This window comes from Motacilla alba, chromosome 3, assembly GCF_015832195.1.
Source record: "Motacilla alba alba isolate MOTALB_02 chromosome 3, Motacilla_alba_V1.0_pri, whole genome shotgun sequence".
NCBI classification, from domain to species: Eukaryota; Metazoa; Chordata; class Aves; order Passeriformes; family Motacillidae; genus Motacilla; species Motacilla alba.
The window spans coordinates 58057628-58081734 of record NC_052018.1 but is presented as its reverse complement, the minus strand read 5'-3'; the positions used below and the strand labels follow the sequence as shown (position 1 = coordinate 58081734).

At 40.8% G+C, this 24107-nt stretch overlaps 1 protein-coding gene across 3 annotated transcripts; it reads left to right on the top strand.

The window, feature by feature from the left end:
• The first annotated feature begins 92 nt into the window (after positions 1-92).
• On the top strand, positions 93-21116 carry RMND1 (required for meiotic nuclear division 1 homolog). Of its 3 annotated transcripts, XM_038131317.1 has the most exons (13): positions 93-154; positions 2527-2653; positions 2838-3352; positions 7477-7585; positions 10468-10543; positions 10891-10930; positions 13977-14077; positions 15298-15404; positions 17447-17511; positions 18404-18480; positions 19586-19706; positions 20412-20528; positions 20767-21116. In XM_038131317.1, exons 3-13 carry the CDS (start codon positions 2852-2854, stop codon positions 20797-20799), a joined length of 1347 nt encoding a protein of 448 aa, XP_037987245.1. In that variant the 5' UTR covers positions 93-154; positions 2527-2653; positions 2838-2851; the 3' UTR covers positions 20800-21116. The 3 variants fall into 3 exon arrangements, with proteins under 3 accessions (XP_037987245.1, XP_037987244.1, XP_037987246.1); XM_038131316.1 differs by lacking the exon at positions 20767-21116 and having other exon boundaries at positions 20412-20746; XM_038131318.1 differs by lacking the exons at positions 20412-20528; positions 20767-21116 and having other exon boundaries at positions 19551-19657.
• The last annotated feature ends 2991 nt before the right edge of the window (positions 21117-24107 follow it).

Sequence of the window (24107 nt, the reverse complement as noted above, 5' to 3'; positions counted from 1 at the left end):
AGCGGCAGCCGGACGTTATTGGCGCGCGGGCCGCGCCCCGCCGCGCGGCGACGGACGGGCGGGGCGTGTCGGCCCGCGCGCCCTGGCGGGGCCCGGCGGGCGGTGGGCGGGGCCGCGGCTCGCGCGGCGGAGAGCGGCGCGCCCCCTCCCCCAGGTCAGTGCTGGCGCGCGGCGGCGGCGGGAACCGCCTCGCCCCTCCCGCCGCGGCGGCGGCGGCGGGCGCGCGCGCGGGGCGGGGGAAGGGAGGGGAAGGGGGGCCGGGCTGGCGGCGCAGCGGGTGCCCTTGGCGGCCCCGCGCGCCGGCCGGAGCTGCGGCGCAGCCCGCATTGCGGCAGGGGAGCGGGGCGCAGCCCCTCCTGGGACAGTCCCGGGGCGGCGGGGCCTGCCGCAGCGCCCGCGGGAGGGGTGTGGGCGAGCCGAAGCGGCCTCGCCCGCCCTCCCCGCCAGCTCCGGTCCTGCCGCGGCTGGGAGGGCCCCGCGACGTTCCTCGCGAGGAGGGCGCAGTTTCGGGGCGAGCGCGAGCCCCGTCTGCGGGTGTGAGGGGCGACTCCCAGCCCCGTGCCTCCCCCCACCCCAGGACGCCCCTGCGGCGGCCGGAGCGGGGCGGCTGCCGGGCGGCCGCCCCGCCACCCCCCGTGTTCGGGTGTCGCAGCGCGGGGCTGACGCCGCGGCGGTGGAGGCCGCGGGCCGGGGGTGGGGGGGCCCGGCCCCCCGCGCGCCGGCGGCGCTGGCCCCCGCGCCCGCCAGGGGCGCCCGTGAGTCGCGCGGGGCGGGGGCGGCCCCGGCGGCCTTTTGCGGGTGGGGCGGCCTCGCCTTCCGATTGGTCGCCTTGCTGCCCGTTGTGCCCGCCTCCCTCGGCGCGCAGCCAATGGGAGCGGAGCCCTCGCGCCCCTGCCTCCCTCCCCCCGCGCGTGCCGCAGGGGCGCTGCCGCGGGCGGGGCGGCCGCCGTTTCCCTGGGAGCCAAGGACGGCAGTGCGGGGGCAGGGAAGGGGCGGAGTGTCCCGGCACCCGCGGCCGGCGGGCCCCGGGGGCAGTCTGGAGGCATCGGGACTGCGTGGGCCGGGCGGAGCTCGCGGGCTGGTCTGTGCCGGTCCGGTCCGGCGAGCCCGCCGGCGGAGAGGGCCCGCCTTCTGCCGGTGTGTGTGCCGCAGCGAGCCGGGCCTGCCGGCCGGGCAGGCAGCGGGCGTGGCTAAAGTGTGCCGTGTGCTGAAGAGACGTTGGGAAATAAATCCCAGTTCTGTGCCTGCTGCTCGGAGGTGGCGCCTCCTGCCCTGTTGTGGTCGCCCTTCGTCCCGCTTTCTTCCTGGATTGCTGTGTTCCGCTCCTTCTGGCTTGGTGCCTCTGGTGCCGCAGGTCTGACGCTCAGGCCCCTCGATGGAATCCAGTCTATATGACCTCTCTTTCCTTGCAACTTACTGTAAGCCTGTACAGTTGAAAAATCATTCCTGGAATTAGTGATCCGGGATGAGGTTTTGTTGGCTAGGAACACCAACAAAACCATTTTGAATCTCTTTCTGCCACTTACCACACACTGCTGGAGACTTTACCCCTTGCCCCAGCTCTCCATCACCTCAGAGTTGCAGTTACTGCGTTTCTGTCAGTTCTTTTTTTATCCCGGAGGTATCAGGCCTTTAAAAAGGTAAATATGCTTTGTCCTGGACAGTGTTGCTTTTTAAATACAGAAAAAGTTTTAAATGAAAATTACAGTTTATCCCAGTAAGTATGCCAGTAATAGGCTTCCAAATTGGAAAAAATGTGTAAGTGAAGAGCATGTAAAGATATGAAGTTAAGCCCACTATCAGTTCATCTAAGTATTCCTGTCAGGATGGAGGGCTTGCTCCACAGCACACACTATGATTTGCTCTTTAAATAAAATGTTTATTTGAACTATTACGTTAAATGTATTTTAATATTAAAGTTCCTCCTTCAGGTTTTGAAAAATATTCTAAAATGGGCAGGTTTTTGAATTAGGTAGCTTAATGACTTTTTTTTTAATAACTTGCTGAGGATGGATTTTGTGTCATAAGAGAAATGTTCTTGATTAAGAAAACCAGATGAGGGTAGGCACTTGTCACTGAATTTTTTCAGCAAGTGAAACACATCCACTGCGGTATTGAGTCTGTGAATATTATTTTTATTTTATTAGCTCTCACGTTGTAGTGCAAATATAGAAGGGTTGCTCTTAGTCTGAGCTTCCAGCATAAGGACACTGTTGTGTTTCAGGCTGCAGGGTGGCTCTGCAGGCAGGCCTGGTGGTCCCTGTAGCAGCAGGATGCACTGGCAGGAACAAGGCTGTGAGTCAGCTCCATTCTCACTGTGGTCAGGACAGATGGCCAGGGCTGGATCTGTGCTCGGCTGTTCATGGCACAGCAGCTGGAGTTGAGGATGAGCAGCGTCTGTGTGTCCTGCAGGTGACATTCCCATACAAGCACGTAGTAATTTAATTGTTGTTTTTATTATATATCACAGTGATTCACAGCGTCTGATGTCCTCTTTATTTAACGTGTGTGCTTGCTTCCTCACAGGCAGTGGAGTTACTGAAAGTGCAGTTACTTCTGCTGCACAGAATGAGCAGCCAAAGGAAAAGATTCCCTCTTGCATATTGACACAGCAACCAGCTCAATTTTTTCACCACTTGTTGCAAGCACACAGGTGTGTTTTGATCTTAGAGTGTTTCCATAGGATCAAAAAAATCTTTTTATTCCACCAGTGTCATGTGCTGAGGAGGTCTAACACATGCAAGAGTAGTATGGACCACCTTTTACATAAGAGGATAATTATATTATTTCTTTCCAAAATGTTGACAGTTGATTTTGTTTGTTTGTTTTAAATACAGCTCAGAGGGAAGAAATGAGACTGAGACTTCTGCACCTTCAGATGAGATCTTTCCACGCTTTAACAACAATATGCCAATGCCAAAGCTTTAACAAAACTGGATGTCTACTATTAAAGCTGGATAATGAAGTTGAAAGAGCAGCTCACAGAACAGCAAAGTCCTCGGATTTGTATGCACTGAAACCTGCGTTGCCTTGGTTGACAAGCCAGCGTGTTCAAGTCAGGAATCAGCATTTTCTCCAAGGATTTCTGTCCACTTCGGAAAGAAATGTTTATTATCAGAGTGGGGAGGGTTTTTTCTCATCCTGGAGACCTTTGGGGGTGACAATGATGGAAAGCTACAGGCTCAATACAGAGTGGATCAAAAAGCTTAGGAACACATCATCAAGATTTTATGCAGTTGTATCAGCTGGTAAAACTGTCCCCAAACCCAGTAACCAGCCAGTTAAGAGGCCACCAAAGGCACCGAGGACCAAGCAGCCATCCAGAACGAACCTGCCACTCTCAGACATGGAGGTGAAGTATAACATTTACAGTCTATGTGACATTAAGAGAGTGTATCAGTTTGATTTCCATTCAGATTTGGGTTTAGATGAACATTTTAATGAAATTAACATAACTATTTGGTGAGAAGGATTTCATTATTTGCACTAGTGTTGGAGCTTTGCAAATAGAAGCAAGCTTGATAGAAATTGGCATGTCTGGTATTTTGAAGGTAAAATAGAAGTTTACTTGCAATGTGTTAACAAAAGCGGAGGGAAGATGAGTGGTTATTCTAAAGTGGAAAGTTGAAGTGCATTAAAAATAGTTTTGACCAGTGCTTTCAAATGACATTTTCTATGGAGAAACAAAGTCTACCTGTCAGAATAATTTAACTTTCTCTACATCTCCTTGCTTATCCAGATCTACCCAGTTTTAAGGTTTCATTCAAACAGAAATAAAGAGTGAAAGAAAATAGTATAAAGCATATTCAGTTAAGGTTTCAGATGGGAAATGAATGTGCAAGTGTAGCCTGTGTTACCTGAGAAAGATCATTCCATCTGTAGAAATGGCACCTTGATTATCAGACTCTGATGTCTACAGAGGAAACGCAGCAACACACTGTTTTAGGTACGATGAGGAAGAACTGTGCATATTTGTAGCCGTATCTCCTTAAGGTGATATTTGTAGCCATATCTCCTTAAGATAGCCAAGCCAGGCCTTAAGTACACTTGAATATAGGATTCCCATGGTGAATCCTAGTGTCAAATGTGTTACTGTTCTCATCAGGCTAAAACAACCAAGGCCCAGGGTGTTGTTAGTGAAATAGTATGATAGGTGAGACTAAAACAAGCACTGTATCTTCAGAAATAGTTTCCACATTGCAAAATACATCTGTTTGATCTACTGAATGTGAGCAGAGAAAAGTTTTAGTGCTTGCCTTCTTGTATCTAAGCTTATGATGAGTATTTTGTGTGATAAGCAAGCGCATGCCACAGTGTAACATAAATAGATAGTTATAAACAATTTAGTTCCCACTAATATTTTCATGTTGCTTTGAAAGAGGAAAGTGAAAAGTATTAGTCCTGAAACACTACGTAATGTTTCCAGCTTTTTAGTCATGGTATAACATTACATTCAGAGTTTGATTTTTCTTGGTTTTGGGTGAAATGTCAGTATTTTTGAGGCTTTTAAATGACAGCATGGAATGCAAACAGTTTCTCTGTTTGACATTTTCATATATATGTGCAAGTAACATACAGTGCTATTTTTAATTTTTTCCGTTGTGAAGAAATGGAGAAAATACCGCCTGATGCACTGAAATAATAATATACTTCCTGAGGAGGCTTTTGCATGGCAAAGTGCTGGGCCAGAGATTACCTCTAGTGTAGCAGGCCCTAGCGCCAAGGCCATCGCCTTAGGGACATCTCCTTCCCATCTTTTCCTGCCTCTGGAGACAGCAGTTGCAGGCCCATTCCTGAGGTTCTCGGTTCCAGAACCCTGAGGTTCCGTGGTGCTTTCTCTCTAGGAGGGCATGACAGCTGACACCTTTCTTTTGTAGAGCCCTGGGTGAACGAGGTCCTTCCCATACTCCCCAGCACTGGTCTTCATGTGTTTTTACAGGCAGAGTGCAGGGCACCAGCAGTGATAAATCGTTGTACAACCAGTTTTTCAGGATAGATAGAGGATTTCCTCGGAAGCAGTTAAGTGGTTTAGTCATTCCATCAGTGAGTGGTACCACTACTAGGATAACCTGGTACGATCTGATGGCAGGAAAAGCTTCTGAGCTAACTCTTAGTGCCACAGCCATCTAGCATAGAAATAGTTTGAAATTCAGGCATAGACACTGTATTTACTACACTTCAGATAAAGATTGATTCCTGTGGTGATATGAGGACTAAAGTTCATCCTACAGGGTTTTTTTCTTAAAATTTTTTGTATGCTAAAAGTGGGAGAGATGGACTAAGGGGAGTTACGATTCCATGAGCCTGTACAGTTGTTGGGGGCATGATGATACAGAAAATGAGTTGTCAACGTACTTAGCTGTCCTTAGGAGCAGCCATCCTGTGTGCTGCTCTGAATAAAATCTCAATAATGCCGTAGGCAGAAAGGAGAAGGGGGTGAGTAGCTCGAGTTCCTTCCTAGCACCAGTACAGGTGCTGTATTCTGGCGTTTTTGAAGTTTGCAGGTTAAAGCAGGTTTTGTAGCAGAAAACATGGCATTAAGGTTGATCAGTCATTTAACACATCTATTTTAGGATTAACTGAGTCACTGATTAGAGTAGATTTTTTGTCTGTATCTCCACCAGCACCCATGGACGCGTATTTTAGGTGTCTTAATCACAAATTATGCCTAGGCTGAATGTTCTCTATCAGACAAGATTTTTGTAAATATGTAAGTGAAACAGTACAATGTTAAAAAAAAATCCCCAAACCCGGCAGTAGTTCATATCCAAAATGCTTTTTCAGGCATGTAGCTTAGTGGAAAACCTCTGGTTGTAACTAAATGAGAAATGTAGCCATTGAAACTAAAATTGCAGCTGTAAGACAGAAAGTCAATCCTGTAGTGCCTTGAAATGAAGAATAGCCCAAGTAATAAACTGTGCGAAACACAGAGCAGGATAGAGGTTTTCAGATTGTATGCTAACTACAAGATAGAATTTGCTCCCTTAACTCTCGACAGGAGAGTTTCATGGCAGAGCATGTGTACTTACAGTAACCAGAGCTTTTTGGAAGAATCGTCAGATTGAGTTGTATAATTGGCACTGGTGATTTAGCAATTGAGAATGGATTTATGCAGTTGAAATTGTGATAATGAAACTCGATACTTCAAGGGAACTGAAAGCAGAGTTCTGTTCCACTGTTAATTCAACCTTCTAGCACAGTTATGGGAATATGCCTACAAAATTGCTCTCTGAATATTATAATTACTTTGAAAGCTTATTTTCTGCTAGTGGTTGCTGGATTAAGATGATGTGTAAGCAAAGCTTTGGATGTGATAGTAGAATGTTGACATTAAAAAGAAAAGTTCAGATGTGAAGTGGTGATTCTAATGATTGGTAACAGGCCCCCTGCAGGGAGCAGAACCCCTCTTGAAGCCTTGCTATTTGACAGTGTATGAGTGCTGCAAGAATGTAACTTGGATTTTAGGTTGAAGTGTATTGTGGACCTAAATGCCTGCAGATGAGCATAGTTCTTTTGTTCATTTGTTGTTAGTTACATCCCCATTTGTATTAGTTACAAAAAGCTGGGAAGTGACTTATCCGCAGTGAGACATTGCTTTCTGGATGTTTTCCACTACATTGTACTGAAAAACAATTTTGTAGGTCATACATGATATCAGAACAAAGAAATGAGTAGTAGAATTTGCAAATCAGTTTATTGTGACTTGTTTGATTAATCACGAAAATCTCACATCTCCTTGCAAGTCAGCATCATTTTTCCATTTCCTTCTTTGAATATGACATTTTAGTTGTTTAAGATTGTGGGATATTGGGCCAAGCTGGCCACGTGTGCTGTTCCACTGTGGTGTCAGTGGAGACCCGCTGTTAGTGCAGGATGCAGTTCAGGGCGGGGGAGGGACGCTGTAGATGTGCAGCACCTGCAGCTGGCCCGGAAGGTCGGTGACTTTCTGTGCTGCAGTGGCTCAGCCCTGGCAGTAGCTTGGTGCATGGCAGAACACGATTTTTGTGGTTGGAGCTTCTGCTTGATAAACAGACTGGGGTAGTTAAACTCCATTTATCTTTAAAACACGGTGTTTTAACTCTGTCAGGGGTGTCCTGCCTCTGGTTTCAGTGGTCAGCCAAGCATGTCATAAGCCGTGGTATGAGAGAGCAGCAGCAAGTGCAGCTCTACTGTTCAACTATTTGATTGGCTTTCAGGGAAGAAGGGTTGTCTTTGTGGCTCTGTCATAGAATTTTTTGTTGTGACTTCACTCACGCCACCTGACTTGTTCTCAGTGTGTGATTTGCTTTCCCACTTAACAAGGAGCAAGTACTGTTGTTAGTATATGTACACCAGGTGGAAATCATGGCAATGATACCACAGAACAGTGCATAAATGAAAATTGTCACCCTCTTAATAAATTCAAAGCAAACAGTTGTCTTACTACCATCTTGCTTCAGCCTTGCCCTAACTCAAATCTCTGTTCCTTTGGCACAGAATCTGATGCAGTGCACAGCCTTTGCAACAGCAGATGAATATCATCTTGGTAATCTGTGTCATGACCTGACTTCACATGGATATGTTGAAATAACAAGTTTGCCTAGAGGTAGATTTTTGAAACATATTAAATGCAATGTTATATCTGGGGAAATAAAATATGGGTGATGGAAATGATTTCTGTAACTTTATGTATTCTTATTCTGATAATATCCTGGAATATATCATACTGCCTGTAAATTATTGCTTTGCTTAAAGATTCTATTTGTCTAAAAGTCCCCACAAGAAAACTTTTCAGAATAGCAGTGTGAGTGTGAGCTCTTGCTCTTACCCTCTGATAATTTTTCCCAACATTACAATTACATTAGAAGTACAGAAAAGTTACATGCATGCATGAGAAATAACTTTAGAAATTGACTGATACAGAGAATTAACTGAGTGTTAGTTTTTGAATGGTTTATTTTAATTAATCTTTCAGTTGTGAGGTAATGCAGTACATCAGCTGTTAAAACAATTCTGTAGTTTGAAGTGTTGCATCTTCTTTCTGTACCTAGATTTCTATTAATGTAAATCAGAGTTGGAGAGGGAGACATGCAAGAGAGAATCTTGCTGACTAAGTGAAATTAAAAAGATGCACACATAAGTGTTTAGTTCTAGTAAAGAGAATGCTGTTGATATTTCTTTATTGGACCAAGTATATCCTAGCAATTGTTGAATGCTACACCTAGGTAGGCTTCAGCAAAATAATTGATTCTGGTTTCTATATAAAATATCTCTGCAGACTCAGGAAAGTATGGCTTCGAAATAGCTGCAGTATACTACAAAAAAAAAAACCCAAATGGATCTTTTTATAGCTTAAGGAACCTTATGTCCTGGAACAGCTGTGATTTTCATATGTCAGTAGTGGAATACCTTTTCTTCTTTCTTTGAAAGAACAGATTTTATGAAGCTAGGAGAAGTACTGGCAGTTCATGAGCATTTCAGTGAGGGTTATCAGGAGCCTGTCTGCCTCTCAAACAATAATCTAAGTGCAGTAATACTCCAGTGGGTCTCTTTCAAGCACGAGACTTACTAAGGATTGTCTTGTTCAGAAAAATGAACATGAAAGACAATACCTACTAGAATATAGGCTCCATGTTCCTTTGTAGTTTCTTTGTATTAAAACTAACCCTGGTTTCACAGCTTTGGGATAGAAACTTCGTACAACCCCCAGCATGACCATGAATTAAACAGTACTGTTGATGTTATTTTACCCTGGGAGTGTCAGTTTTGCCAATTCCTTTTATTTCTTCATGGTGTTTTTGACTCATAATGAGTACTGTTTATCAAAGGTTTGGAGGAAGTAATGATGAAAGGATATTGGATTGTGCCAGCAGATCTGAAGTGTTGTGATGGTTGGCATGTGCATGTAGTAGGGTTGGTTACCAAGCCAAACACTGAATTTGGGAAAATAATTTTTAAAAATATTTCCACATAGAAATCTAAAACAGCAGTTACAGTGTGAATTTGTTGCTTTGTAGTGTTTTTCCAAAGCATTATTCTGGGTTTTGACATTTTTAAAAACATTTTAGAGGCAGATCCTGCACCTCCACTTAAAGTAGACCAAATTCTCTTCAATTGTGTGTGTTTTGGCTGGAGTGGATAAATGAAGATATGGCTGGTATTTGAAAAGGCAAATGAGAAAATGTAGACAAATGTTACTTCCATGATGATCTCAAACTTCACACCTAAAATTGCTCTAGTTAGTCATCCGATTATGTGTTTCTGAACTGGACTAGCGAGTGGAAGTCTTTAAGGGCTCATTTAGACCAACCGTGTGGTCCCACTTCAGATATTAGCAAAAGTGTATCTGTTACTTGGTCATGTCTCTTTACTGCCTCAGTCTACCTGGCCTCTATGGCCTGAGCAGTAAAGCAGAAGGTAGAATTTGTACACAAGCAGAAGTAATAACTTTTGTACCCCATCACTTGACTTGTGATTTTCCTGAAAAGGCATTTCAATTTTTAAGGCTTAGCTGTTAGGCCCTGCAAAATCTTTGTGAAGTGTCACTTTAAATAGAAGTAGGGGGCTTTCCTGGTGTAGCTTCCACTAGTGCTGCAACAAAACAAGTCATGCTGGTTTGAAACCACATCAGGACTTCTAAAACTCCGTCTGTATTAGTGAGTGGCACAGTGGAGAAGATTTGTAGAAGACTCAAACCCCTGTTTTGAGAACCCAGCAACCACATTTTGTAAGTTTGGAGATATTCTACTTGGACTAGCTCTGGTCTAATCCTTTGTAACAAATGCCCTATATAGTGGTTGGAGTACCTCAGGAGCATTTTTTTTAGCTTCTCTTTCATTTTAATTTAATGCAAAAGCCCTCACATTTTATGTACTGTTGTGCAGTGCACATCAGAAGTGTGGTAAGGGAGAGTGGGTGGAAGATTTGTTTCAAAAGCACACTTCTGATGTGCAGAGAAATGCAGGTGGTAGGCTCTCCTGTCTTGGGGGTACACTCTTTCAAGTTTCTGACTGGCAAAGCAAAGTCAGCACAATTTGAGTGCAGATTAATCCTTTAGTGTGTAGAAATTAAGAGCTTCCAGGCAAGCAGATTTGACTGGTAATTTCTCTGCAACTGTGCAAAACTTCCACAGTTCTCTCACATTGTACGTCCACTTCTGTATTCTGTTCTGGTTATTTGCAATGTCTGCATCAGTTTTCTCCCAAGTCTTTTGTTCTTCAAGGCTACTGTGTTTCATTAGCTGAAGATTCTGGTGAAGTGAAGTTCTCAGCAGAGGCCCAGTCAGTCTAGAATGTGTTCTCTAGTTCAGAGAAGCAGTGTAGTTTGATATTGTAGTTGGTCCCTGGCAAGCATCTCTATCAGAAAAATAAAATGTGATACTGGCTGATGTGTTAGTATGCAACTGTTGAATTACATGCTTACAGATATCAGCTGTCATGTTTAGAAGTTTGACTAAATATTCTATTCTTTTCACTTATTTTAAACCAGATGCTGCAAATGTTTTGGTGGTCAGTACTGAGAAATCTGCAAAAGAAGATGATCCTGGCATGATTTTTTTCTTCAGGTAAGCTATAAATCATGCTCAAAACATTATGTCATTAATAGTAATGGTGTGAAGGAAGTAGTGCAGCTTGCTAGATCTTGCATCATATTACCTCATGAAACTCAAGGAATAACTGTCCAGTGAGAATGATTTAAAAAAAAATCAGTATTATTTAAATGGTTGAAAAACACCTTCTCATGGTTTTTCATTGAAGTATGGTAAAAAAGCAACTAGTATGTAATTTCTGTGAAGATAGTTTTAAGTTTCTTGATTCACAATGACAAAAATTGCCACTGTACAATTTGAGTATTCCATTAAAATACATTTAAAACAGTATGATTACACTCAGTTTTTCCTTGAATTCACAGGGAAGGGGCTGTTGTATTTTGGAATGTGGAAGAGAAAAGTGTAAGTAAAGTGAAACTTGGTTAAAACTGCATAAGCAGGTGTTTTGTCAGTCTCACAAAGCTCAGCATGCTAGAGGTTTGTTTGGGAGATTGATCTTTCTGTGAAGGAAAAAAACTGATTGATTCTTCTCCAATAAGTGCAGGTTCTTGCCTGCTACTGCCCTCAAGTGTGTGGGCTGCTGATACATCACCTTTGAAATTCATCTACTTAAGACAAAAATCTGAAACCTTAATTTAGTGAGACTGACAAAAAGAATATTCTTGCAGTTCTACATCCTGAAAAAGTAGATCAGAAAAATCTACCTGTGAATGATTATTTAAAAAGCAGTAATGTGACAGAAAATATGTTAGAAGAAAAGGATTATTCCATTCTATTCCATTTTAAGTCAATTATTAAAGACTTATGTTTGTACAACTTGGAAAGAAAAAAAAAATATAAGCAACTCATTAATATTGTTCTGTGTTTTTACCAGCCAGCAATTTTCCTGAAGGAAGTTTTTTATTGATTGGTATAATTATTAAATATGTTGCTGACATACTATATTTTGGTGATCTTTGCTGACCTAGAAGGGTATGCCAGAAGCATATCTATTGTAATGAATACATTTATAGTTACTTAATGTTTTAAATGTATTTTATTACTGTGGTTAAACTGGATTCTAGATACAAAAAGCATTTGCTTTATCTGTAGACAGACTATGTGAAATTAAATGGTGTATTAAATAGATGATAGTGAGATGCATAGAAGTTCACAGGAGGATTTTCATTGGGGTAAATGAAAACACAGAGCAGTTGTTTCCAGATGTGAACAATTTCTCGATTCAAGTTCACTTCTTCTGTTTCAGAACTGAAATGTTCCTGATTTCCTGTATGTTTTGGGGGGTGTCAGTGTATCAGGTGTCCTACAAAAAGATACCAGTTCTCCCTTGCCTGTTTGGATGTTATGGCTGTAACTACAGTACTGAGTCACAAGTATTAGTGAAGACCAGCTGCTTTAACTCCTGATGATCTTCGAGTTGAACACCTTAGCCCACCGGAGTACTCTGAAAATTCTCCTTTTGTTGTACAAGCTTAAATACCATTGAAAATTTGATACCTTGTTTTCCTGGTCAATACTAGCATCAGTAGTTGGTCCTTTGCTGGCTTTATTTGCAAAAGCGGAGGAAAATGCCTCTTTCTGTTTATTGAACTCACAGTCAAAGCTTTAAGTGCCAAATGATTTGCTCAAATACAGGAAGTATTTTTATGGACATGCTTTAATGAACTGAAATGAAAGGAGAAAAACCCCAAACTGGTCTGTAGAACAGAAACTGAAAATAATTCAGTAAAACAGAATGTAGAGTGTCACTGCGAATGGACAAAAGTACCCCAGAATTACTAGTAGGAGAAAAAATATTTTAAATTAACAGACATTTAACAGAAGAAGTAACAAATACAGATTGATCACAAAAAAGAAACTTAAAATACAAAATAGCAATTTCAAATACCTGAGTAGGAAGGTTGTACAGCAGCTTCCTTACCAAAATAGCAAGGGCAAAAAGAAAAACCAGTTCTGAGGTTTTTTAAAAGGAAACTGTGTGACGCAAGTGCCCGTAATAGCAAGAGTTTGCAGCTTGTGACTTCAGAACATCTCTTCTAATTAATTTACTGTGTCACAACTAGTCCCTTCTATAAAATTAGGCTGAATTAGGCTGAGCCTAGAAGCAATGTGAGGTTTGCACCGCTGAACTGTCCTTGGACACTGCTGTTTGGCTGAGGTGACTGGCCACAGAACAGATGCTTCCTATGTTTTCATACCCTTTTTTATCACAAGACTTGAATTGTATGGCAAGTCTTAGTCATGCTAATATTGAATTCGGGATTATGAAAGGAGCTGTTTCAGCTGTACAGTGGAGGGGGTTTTTCAGTGAAAAATGTTACTATGTTACAATAGATAGGTAGTATCACCAAAATTCTTGAAAGCAATGAAGAAAGCTAGCAGTGCAAAGAAAATCCCTCTTGCAGGTAATCCAACAGATTTTTTAGAGTACTTTACCTGGAGAATATACTTTATAAAAAATTTATATGGTACAGTTTTGTGCTAAATTATGAACTATGATCTTTTATTTTAAAAAGAGAGTGCTTTTTAAGTATGACATAGTAGAAGATTGAACTCTAAAGAATTTAGGCATCAAAAGTGTTTTGTGGTTTTGTGGTTTGGTTTTTTATTGGCTGTTGTATAGCTAAATGCCTTTTAAAAACTTGTAGGTGAGTGCTTTTTTTAGCTCAGAATTTGTTCTAATTGCAGATTATTTTTTTGAGGGGAGCCTTGTAGCACATAAAAAGGAACAAGGATGAGAGATCCTAAGTCAGATGTCAAGAGGAGAAAGTTTTGTGAGAGAAAAGGGCTTTTTCTTCCTACATCAGGTTTTAGTGTGCTGGAGAATAAAGGAGCAGTGAGATTACCTCTGCAATTAAAAATGCACATTTTACTATTTACAGGGATGAATGTGGCAGCTGAAACAATTATTCCAGATTTTTGTAGTGGTAAAGGGTTTCTGTAATATACCTGACCTCTGAAACAAAACTGAAGCTGAAACAAAACTACTGATTTCAGCAGCAATCAAAAACAAAACTACTGATTTAGCAGCAAACTAGTAATTTCATCAGAAGCAACTACCTAATGTACTTCTCCTAAAGATTCATTCCCACACTCAGGCATCTGCCAAAATCTAGTACAGCTCATTGTTATAATACTGAATACATCCATGTTTGCCCTTACTGCTGCTGTGGTTAATCCTTACCCTGTTCCATGTGTTCACATATAAAATGGCATTTCAGTTTTCCCAGATTCCTTGCAGTTGTTTACAGCTACAAATTCTTCTCAAACCACAACTAGTTTCAGAAGTAAACTATGTTAATAATAACTTCATTATTTAGTGCACCTCTTCATTGTTAGGTAAATAACTTCAGCATGAAGGTTGCATTCATCAGCCTGCCCTGTGCAAGTTCTTGCAGAGTGATAATTTACTGCATGGTAACTATTGCTGCAATTGTCTCCTTCTTAGATGAAGAATATCATGCGAGTGCTAGAGCAGCATGAAATTCAGCCATATGAAGTTGCACTGGTCCATTGGGAGAATGAAGAGCTGAACTATAGAATAGGAGAGTAAGTATCTTCAGGTGGTCTATATATAAAAGCTAACAGACACCTAAACCAAATTCAAGCAAAAGTAATTCAGCTAGTAAAAATATACTTGTCCTTACTTTTTTTCCAAATGAGTAAAATAAAGAAAGAAAACTATAAATCTGAGTGGATAAATGTTTCTGTCTTGGTAAACTTGCAAGTAGTGGCCTTTGTGATTTGCTTATATGATAGATCTTGTAAATAAGAAGCTCCCTGCCCACACAACTCTTCAGCAATCCCAAACAGAAACTGTGTATGTCACAGCAAAAAAACTAATAAGCATTATTGAGACGAATTTGATTTGAAAGAGGATGCTCTCTATAAGCTTTCACTGTGTCCTTGAGATTCATATACAAAGATGTCATTTTCTGCATATACTTCATTTAGTAGGGAAGTTACAGCTTGATTATTGTGTAATGATAAACCTGGCAAGTTATCTTTCCTTGTTAAAAAATGTTTTTTCATCATGGAAAAAAATTATGTCTACAGAAATATTTTACAATGAAAATTATTATATATATTACCTGTAATTTTCCAACAGCACCCAAAAGCAACCCCTAGACAGGACACTTTGAATACTAGGAACTGAATGAATGATGCTCAGCTTGTTTAAAGTACCTTGATAAGGAGACAGGTGTTTGGTTTTTCCTGACCATTTGAAAACAGCATGTACTATTTAGTTGTGTAATTTGCGATTCTTGACATGCTGCATTTTACTTCTGTGTGTTTCATAGTGAGATTGACGTGAAAAATTGAACAAGTCTTTTGTCCCCTTTTCTTTGCTCCTTGCCCCTATGCAATAGAGGTTTTAGGGAAAGCAACATCATAGCGGGGAGAGAGTAAGGTTGGTAAGAGTGACAGTGGAAAATGTGAACAAAAAGATAACAGAGGAACTAAAGAGCAGGAGAGATGTGTGTATATAGCAGTGCTACAGTTGCCATCACAGCTTGCTGCACTTGCATTTACACCTAGAAAATTTGGCCATAATATTTGTTGTAGACTGAGGAACTAATTTTCAATGATTTGTTGTGAGTATTGTCAGGTTGAACATGAGTAAAATGCAAGGATGGGGATGACACCATAGAGACATGGCATGCCTTATCTAAATCAACAACCAGCCTTTCTTGCACTGTCAATTATTCTTTAAATGTTCCTATGGTGGTGGCTCGATCAGTGAAGATGCTTCAATCTTGTCTTAACAGAGGTCAGTCAAAGCTCCATAAAGGACAAATCTTGTTAAATTCTGAGCTGGATAGTGATGAAGTTGTTCTGCAGAAATTTGCCTTTTCAAATGCTCTTTGTCTTTCTGGTAAGTTAATTGTTAATTGTTTGTACTATGTAGTCTATGCTACAGATTTTGTGAAATGTCATTGTAAGCGGGAGTTCTACAGTGACAGGCTGGAAAAAACTTGGTATCTGGTTTAGACAAACTGTGTAAAGTGTGATTGTGCTTCAGATTGAGAGGATTTGTTTTCAGTGCTTTTACAATGTTTTCTGTAAATTTGAATTGCTTTATTGAATGGAAACCTTTTTAAAGCTGAACAAAGCACATTAACAGACATGCTTTGCAAAAGATACACATTCTACTGAGCATCCTGTTCCCCTCCTTTGAGAACTATCCTAGGATAACAATGAGTATAGAGTTCAGTATTAGAAACCTCTCAGTAATCTTGAGTATTCATACTGACATAATTTCCTCTGACAGAAAAAGCTAAAGAAGTGATACAGGGCAGCTATTCCCAGCTGGGGAGGTGTATCAATAACACATATGTGGACAAGAGTCACAGATAATGGTTTGCAGGCTCATTAGCTATGGTAGCAGACAGTGGGAGGCACTGTGAAGAAGTCAGGTTCACCAGTCATCCTGCTACTTGAGCAAATAACACCTGTCTATTGCTTCAGACCTTGAATGATGGAGGGAGTGGGAGTTAGGAACCAGCAGTGGTAAGGCTGTCCTCAAAAAGGCCTTTAGGGAAAGTCTGGTCTGTCTGCTTCTACTGCCTTTAGAGTAAATTCCAGAATTCCAGTAGTATTTTGAGGAAGTGCACCTTTACACAGGAGAGAAACAGAATGCACATTTTTGAAGTGCTATACCACTTCATCAAGGAGTGCAGTGTCAGTAAATGGTTCGTGACTGTTGAAGGAAGAGCTGTTGAGAAAAAAGCATATTGTTCTCTATAGTTTTCTTATTCATAAAGGCACTGTATGGAAGAGTAGTGCCTCCTAAACGGGAGTAAGGGATTTATTCCCAGGAGATTATGTTCAGTAAAAATAAAGGATGCAAGTATAGTCCCTAGTCAAATTTATGAATGGCAGAAACCGGCCTCTGTCAAATAACAGGTGACAGATGAAATGCTTACTGGCTGTTGTTTTTTTCAGGGGCTAAATTTGAAGTCATTTAAGTCAGTGACTTGGATTAGGCCTCTGTATTCAAAAGATGAGTGTGCAGTGTGGGTTTACTGGCAGTGTCCTAACCAGATGATACTATTGATTACTACCAAAGAAGAGTTCATTTTGACAATTAAATCTTCCCTGATTAATTTTTTTTCAGATTGAATGGGGTTGTTTTTTGATCTGTTGCTACTTCTTTCTTTTCTGGGAATCTGTGGACTTTTAGTTCTTTGTTCTTTAGTTTTTTGTTCTTTGAACAAGGCCCAGGTTACATTATCATCTTGCAGAAACATTTTACTAGGTTCAAGCTGAGGCATAGCAGAATTTGTGTTGCCAATTGCAGTGCTGAACTCAAAACTTTCATAGAACAGAAGTTAGTATCTTCAGTAACAGTACACTCACCTAAAAACAAAGTGGGAGATTGCTAAGTTTGGATTGAGCTTCAACAGGAACAGGTGGTGTGTCCATACAAGCTAACTCTGTGGTTGGAGCACAGTGGATCAATACTGCACAAATGGAGAATGAGAGTGTGCAGGACACTAGAAATGCAGTGGAGGCTTTTGAGGTGCCACATGAAGTCAGCCTGATGCCAGTATAGCTCATTATCTCTAGCCTCCTTGGAATGTAATTTGCAGAGGGCTCACACATCCAGTAGAGCACTTGGACACACAACTTCGGAGCTGAAGCAAAAACTCCCCAGGATCTGAACTGATCACTTGGAGAAGAAAGCTGTGCTCATGGTGAAGCTAGTTCTGTGTGCAGAGCTGTGTCAGTGCCCAGCCCAGATCTGCCCACTGGTACATGAACAGTGCTGGTATAGTACAAACTGTAACTTGCTGCAAATAATGTCTGTAAGCATCGACATGTCCTGAAACAGTCTGTTGGCAGATTTAAAGTTAGAATTACTTGAAAGCATATGTACTTCTCACAGTCTTCTGCTTTGTCATTTCTGTGTTGCAGTGAAGCTAGCTATTTGGGAATCATTACTGGATAACTTTGTGGAATCTATCCAGTCAATTCCTGAGGTGAGGTCTTGTTCCCCTCCTTTTCTCCTGTGTTTTGTAAAACATCAGTCCATATGTAGCCAAGGATAGGGAAAAAGCAATTGAATGTTGAACACATTTGATCGTAAATCCATCAGTGTCGAGAAGCTCAGAACACCTGCAAAGTGGTTGGACAATAAATCATCAGCCTTCAAAGGGCTGGGAGTGCAGTTCTGCATTGTAAAAATGTTTCCCATGTTGTGCCACTGTCTCTTGCTACTGGTGAAATGTATGTGTAACAGGACAAGCAGCATTTAAAAACCTGGCCAAACACCGTGTGTGCTAATTTGGGCTGAAAATAATGTGCTTGGACTTGAATATAATGAAGAGTTTGAGTGAATTACTTAAAAGTTTTTCAAGAGACATAATTACAGTACAAAGCCCCTGTGATGTTGTATATAAAATTGAGATTTGTAGGGTTCAAAAGAGAAAATGTTGGGCTTATTACTTTTATATGAAGGAAATAAATGGTAATACATTGATGGTTATAAGGAGAAAGTCTGTAAAAAGGCTAAGGAGTGGCAAGGTAGAAGAACACTGTCATGACTTTAAAATAAAAACAGCAGGAAGGAAGAACAAATCATCTCTTGTTCAGGAAATCACTTACAGAAAATGCCCCAGTATTTCTGTAGCTACTGATGACATACTCAGTGATTTATTGAGAAGCCTGGATGAACCAGTTGCATGGTGATATTCTTAGAAAGCCAGAGAAGCAGGGCACTAAGCAAACAAAACTAAAATGTTAGTAAGTACAGTACGCATTTAGATGCTAAGATACTTCAGGATGTAAGACTCTGGACTTCTTAACTACCAGTACATTTTACTTGATGTAACTTACATGTACGTGTTACTTGAAGACCTTCCTACTTTTCAGATTCTAAAGTCACGAAGGAAGGTAAAACTCTCTCATGCAGATGTGATGCAGAAAATTGGAGAGCTCTTCGCCCTAAGGTAACTTCTTTGGTTACACCCAAGACATTGTATTACACAGAATGTAAAAGTTACATTGTGCAATATACAAAGAGAAGAATACACACTAAATAGAGCAGGGTGAGACAGGGTGGGAGAATTCCTTATTTTGACTGGAGTCTGTGTGGTATTTACATTAGTAAGGGGACCCACTGGGGTTCACCACTCCCACTGACATTTCAACTGCAGGCATTAAACAGGCAGTATATCATAAATTACCAAATACCACACCCTTTTCCTTTCCTGAGTCCAGCAACACGTGTTTAAACTAGTAATTACAGTAGATACCACAGCATGTAAAGGATACCAGGAGAAAGGTGGGTAGGTGTAGAACTGTTAACTACAGCCTAGAGTTGGTAAATGTCTTTTGAGTTCTGTTCTTCCTTTGACTTACTCAGAAACCACTGGTAAGTCATTGTATTTAATGTTTTTTCCTCCCTCAAGTGAAATTTGGCCTTTTGATAATACAGACCATTACACACTCAAAAAAAAAAAAAAAAAAAAAAAGGAAAAAATCCCACCAAAATCTCCCAGGTAAAATTAAAAAAACAATTCCTGTTTTAAACACTGGAGTACTTGAAGGACTGATCAGTAATCAGCAATGACATTCCAGGTATCCAAAGGTTTGTGTTAGTAATACGCTGAAGGCAGGAGATTTTAGCTTTTAGCCTTCATGCATTGCCTGATTCTGAGGGGTGTGCTGCACACACATATCCAGCATGCAGTACCAGCCACATTCAGGAGTTCTGTATTGTTATTTTGTGTCCTGCTTCAGTGAGCCGCCAGCATAGTCAGGGACCTCTCTACAGGTATTGAAAATTAAGGAAGGTTGAGGAGGCAGTAATGGCATAAGGAAAAAGTCATTAATGTTCAAAAGAGTTCCACAGTAGAGTATTCCCAGAAAAGTTTCAGGAGATGTGACCAATTTTAATAACTCAAATTGTATTTTTACCATGAAAGGAGATTCTTTTCATATTGTATGTAGAATTACAGGAAATTTTTCTTATTTCATTTAACTGCATGTAAATATTTGCTCCTATATTCACCAAAAGGAAGCCTGAACTACAGTAGTACCCATTCTTTTTAGACACCGTATAAATCTGAGCTCAGACCTGCTAATAACACCAGACTTCTACTGGGATAGAGAAAAACTGGAAGAGCTTTATGACAAGACCTGCCAGTTTCTCAACATTAATCGCAGAGTTAAGGTGAGTGTCTTGTTGTGACAATCTTCCACGTTCAGATCAGTTGTCTTTGGCTCAGCAGGGTCACAGATTGCTCTGTGAATGGGCTTTAATTGCAGAAAAGGAATAAATAATAAGGTATTATACACTTTCCCCTTTTCCAGGTATTGTTAGCCCACTCGCACCTTTACCTGCTTTAGGTTAACCTGCCTCACATAAATGAATTGTTTATTTCCTGAGCCACTAAATTAGGCTTTAAATAGAAGAACTGAGAAATGGATTCTTCTTACTGACATCATCATTCACATCAGTTCTTGAAGGGTGACATAATGTTTACTACTGAACTAGAATAAGAAGCACAAAAACTACCTCTCCTGGTGGTGCAGCAATCATAAATATTTAATTCTGAGGCATTCCAGAAAGCTGTATCTTCTTTTGCTTATGACTGTTTTCATGAGTAGATATCACCCAGAAACACTTCAATACCTCTAGATGCATATCTAAATTTATAATATTTTGGGGAGCCCACTGAAATAACAGAAGCTTCATTTATACTGAAGCTTCTGTTGCTTGAGCATGTTGTCTTACAGAATTTTTTGTTCTATTAATTTTCTGTTCTGTTTTGCAGAGGTGTTAACCCCTTTCTAGTTCTGTGGAGTATGTTTCCCTATTTAGTCATCTGATTCCATTTCTGGAGTCCAGATTTGTGATGTTTGTAATTGCTTGCAGGTAATGAATGAAAAGCTCCAGCACTGCATGGAGCTGACAGACCTAATGCGAAATCACCTGAATGAAAAGCACGCACTGCGCCTGGAGTGGATGATAGTAATACTGATCACCATAGAGGTTGGTGGGGCTTTTTTCAATATTAAGAACATAATAACAAGTGCAATTTCTATACTTCATACTTTGAGAATTAAGATTACTGTATTAATGTGATGTACATGGGGATTAGTATTTGTTCTTTGCAACTTTCAAATTGCAGCTACAGTTACTTTTCAGATTATCTGATTTGTAGCATAAACTGGTTTGAAGATTTTTAAATAAAATAAAAATTCACATCAGTGTGTTTGCTGTTCCACAGGTTCTGTTTGAACTTGCAAGGGTAGTTTTCTGATGACAGAACAAACTCAGGAAGAAGAAAACAGACAAAACAATAGAAAACACAAGACTTGGAAAATTCCGATCAGATGCTTCTGGAGAATAATGAAATTGTGTCTCTTGATAAATCTCTAAATCTTCTGCTCAAATTTAAAAAAAAAATCAAATCACTCTGTGAACATTATTCCCAGCCACTATACCAATAATGTTAGAGAGGGCTTAACCTATGGATGAATCTCATCTGTGCTGACTGTATTTGGTGAAAGACTCTACTGCTTTCTCCCTTAACAGTTTAAATGATGCTGAATAAATTGCTACTTTGTGTATTTCTGATAGATGTCTCCTCTCATGTTTACCAGCTCACTGTTGGAGAGCTGCAACACTGTCCCAAGCTTGGAGATGGCATTACCATTTGTTCTGGCGTGATTTTAATATATGTGGCAGATATATTTAATGTTATGTTCCATCCCATCAGAAAGTGGTGTTTGTGTACTTGAATGGGAATACGGTTATTGAAAGGTAGTACTATTTCCATTCTTTTTTTACATTTAGTATTCATATAGAAGGGGAATTAGTTGATCCTAGAAGTCTCAAGGACCTATTGCAAAATGGTAAACTAAAGAAAGGTCCACAGAAATTCTCTGTCCACCTTATCATGCTATCTGATTGTCATGCTACACACACAGTGTAAGTTGCAAGGAGGGAGTCTTAATTACCCTCTAAGGTAAAAGTTTCTTCTTTTTTATTTTTAATCTGTTCCTATTCCACAGAGTTACTCATGAGAGGATGGACAGATTTTTTTTTTCTTAGCAACTTCTTTTTCTAAATGTATTTTCAGAAACTGGTACACAACTGCTGTTTTATTGCCTGTTTCAAATTCACTTTAGTCCGGTGTATTGAATAAGGAACAGAACCTAAAGATTCTTTTAAACGCTCCTGGAGCATCATTAACAAGCCATGATGACTAAATTCTGGCAAACATGCAACTACAGTTGCAGTAGCTTACTGCTCTCTCTTCACCTGAGAGCAATACTGGACTCCTGTTGAATACATCAAACAGACATAATGGAGGAAAATAATAAAGTCAGGCACAGCTAGCAAAAACATCTGACTACAAACCCATCCTCTTGCCATAACTTACAATACAATGCCATGGGCACCTCTCAAGAAGCTGCCGCTGCTCTTAAGTGGAGGGTTTCTCCACTGGAATCAGAACAGATTGTAGCTGGAGGTCTTGGTTCTGGAATACCTCAAGTTCCTCTTCTCTGAACTGCTGAGAAGGTCTGAACAGTCAGGCCATGTTATCAGGGAAGTGAACTGGTCAGAACAGCATGGTGACAAAGACTTGTAACTGTGGAACTGCCCTGCATCAGTAGCCTGACTTTACCAAGCACCACTTAATTCCAGTAACAGAGAATTAGGTTGCATTTTAATTCTAATTTTTCCAGCAAATATTTTTCAGGCTCCTCCCTCCCCCACTTTGAGGTAATACTTACACTCAAGGACATTACTTCCCATTCATCTCACATTTAATGTTTCAGTGTTTCAACTAAATTGCTAAAATGTAAATATGCAGACCAACTGCATCAGTAAGAAAAGTGGCTTTAACAAAGTCATTGGAGGACTCCTAAATGCTCTTTAAAAGCATAAAGTATCTAGGCTTGATTATTTGAAGTATTCTGTCTCATTACTGTGAGAGTTAACCAACACCTCAAAACAAAAGAAGCGCAGTTACTTTTGAAACTGTAAATCAGTTTATCTTGGCACATAAAATCACAGGCATAAAGTCATGCTGTGCTTCTTGCCAATCCCCCAACCCTGCTTACTCCACTGAGTGGCTAGTCACAGTTTAAAGAAAATACAAAAGTGTCAGTTAAGCTTTAACAGACCTTTAAAGGTTTGTATCTGTTTTTTTCATGGGGTACACAGTGGCAACTGCATCCAAGCATGAGGGGCTTTTGTATTAGCAGTTAACTCTATAGAGAATCCTCTTGCTATATTACACATAGAGAACCAAGCTGGGAATTGACTTCACCAAGAACGTAACTTGAGCTTTCACTGCACAATATACCAGGGAGTAGAGCCCTCTGCGACCACACAGCACATGGGAAACTCCCTGCCTGCAGTCCCTGTTCCTGCTTCAAGCCAGAGATCCCTTGGGGAGCCTGTGCACATGTACACATGGCCTGACCAGGGGCAAGTTTTATGGCACAGGCAGGATGAGACTCAAGCTCCAGAAGCAACACAGAACTGCCTTATTTGTGAGAACACACCCATCTTTTGCCTGCCTCACCCACCCCATGCTCTCCTGGTGAAACTGAAAACAACCATCATCACTACAGTTTGCACAGTTTGAGACTTCATCAAAATGGGTCTACTCTAACCAGTAAGGGTCACTTGAGGGAAAAAAAAAAAAGATGCAATAGCAATAAATATAGAATATGCAAGGAAAACCAGAAAGGAATCCTAAAATACCCAGAACTCTGACATTTCAAACTTTTTTAAAAATTAAGACTAAACGGTAAAAATCTGTTCATATGGAGCCTTGTTAGACCATTCTTTATAAGGATCCCAACTGTGCAAACTGCTTCTATCTGTGCTTTTTCTGTCACATAAGGTAAAGGATAACTTACACATGATTTTCTTGGGCACATCTGCTGGGAAGTTGTCACAAGAGTAGCTATTTGTAAAACAGCAAGGAATGCTGAGAGCTGTGACTCAATTCCAGACCTGTTTTTCTGGGGTGACAGCACTCATGGCTACAGAGTCAATCTCTGCTCTCTGCTGTGCTGTTCACATCAGCTCTGCTTGCTGGATGCATACACACACCTCCCTGGAGCTCTGTCATTGAGAGCTGCTTCCTCTGGAACACCTCACCTGCATGGGCATTAAAAATGCACTTGGGAACCACTGCAGTTTGAATCTTTTTTTTTCTCGGGAAAACAACACATGCAAGTACATATATTGCTGTAACTTTATAGTCAAGCTCCACTAAAAATGTTGCTCCAGCCAAGAGGACATTGTCTTGTTTGATTTTACTTGTTAAAAGTGGGCAGGGCCCATGTAAAAGGCTCATTTTGGACTAAGCTAAAGGCAGAAAATAGATGGCTAATCTGCACTGCAAGAACTGTGTTAGTTGGGTTACACTAAAATTTCTGACAGAGAGGAGTCTCCTAACAAGAAAAGCTATACACACAGTTAAACTATTTCCTTAAATGACATACATTGTACTGACAAAAGGATGGTTATAATTATTTCCCCTGGTCTAAACTGCAGCTACTCAACTAGTTTTGTTCACTAGGTGTAGAAACAATTCCTAATGTC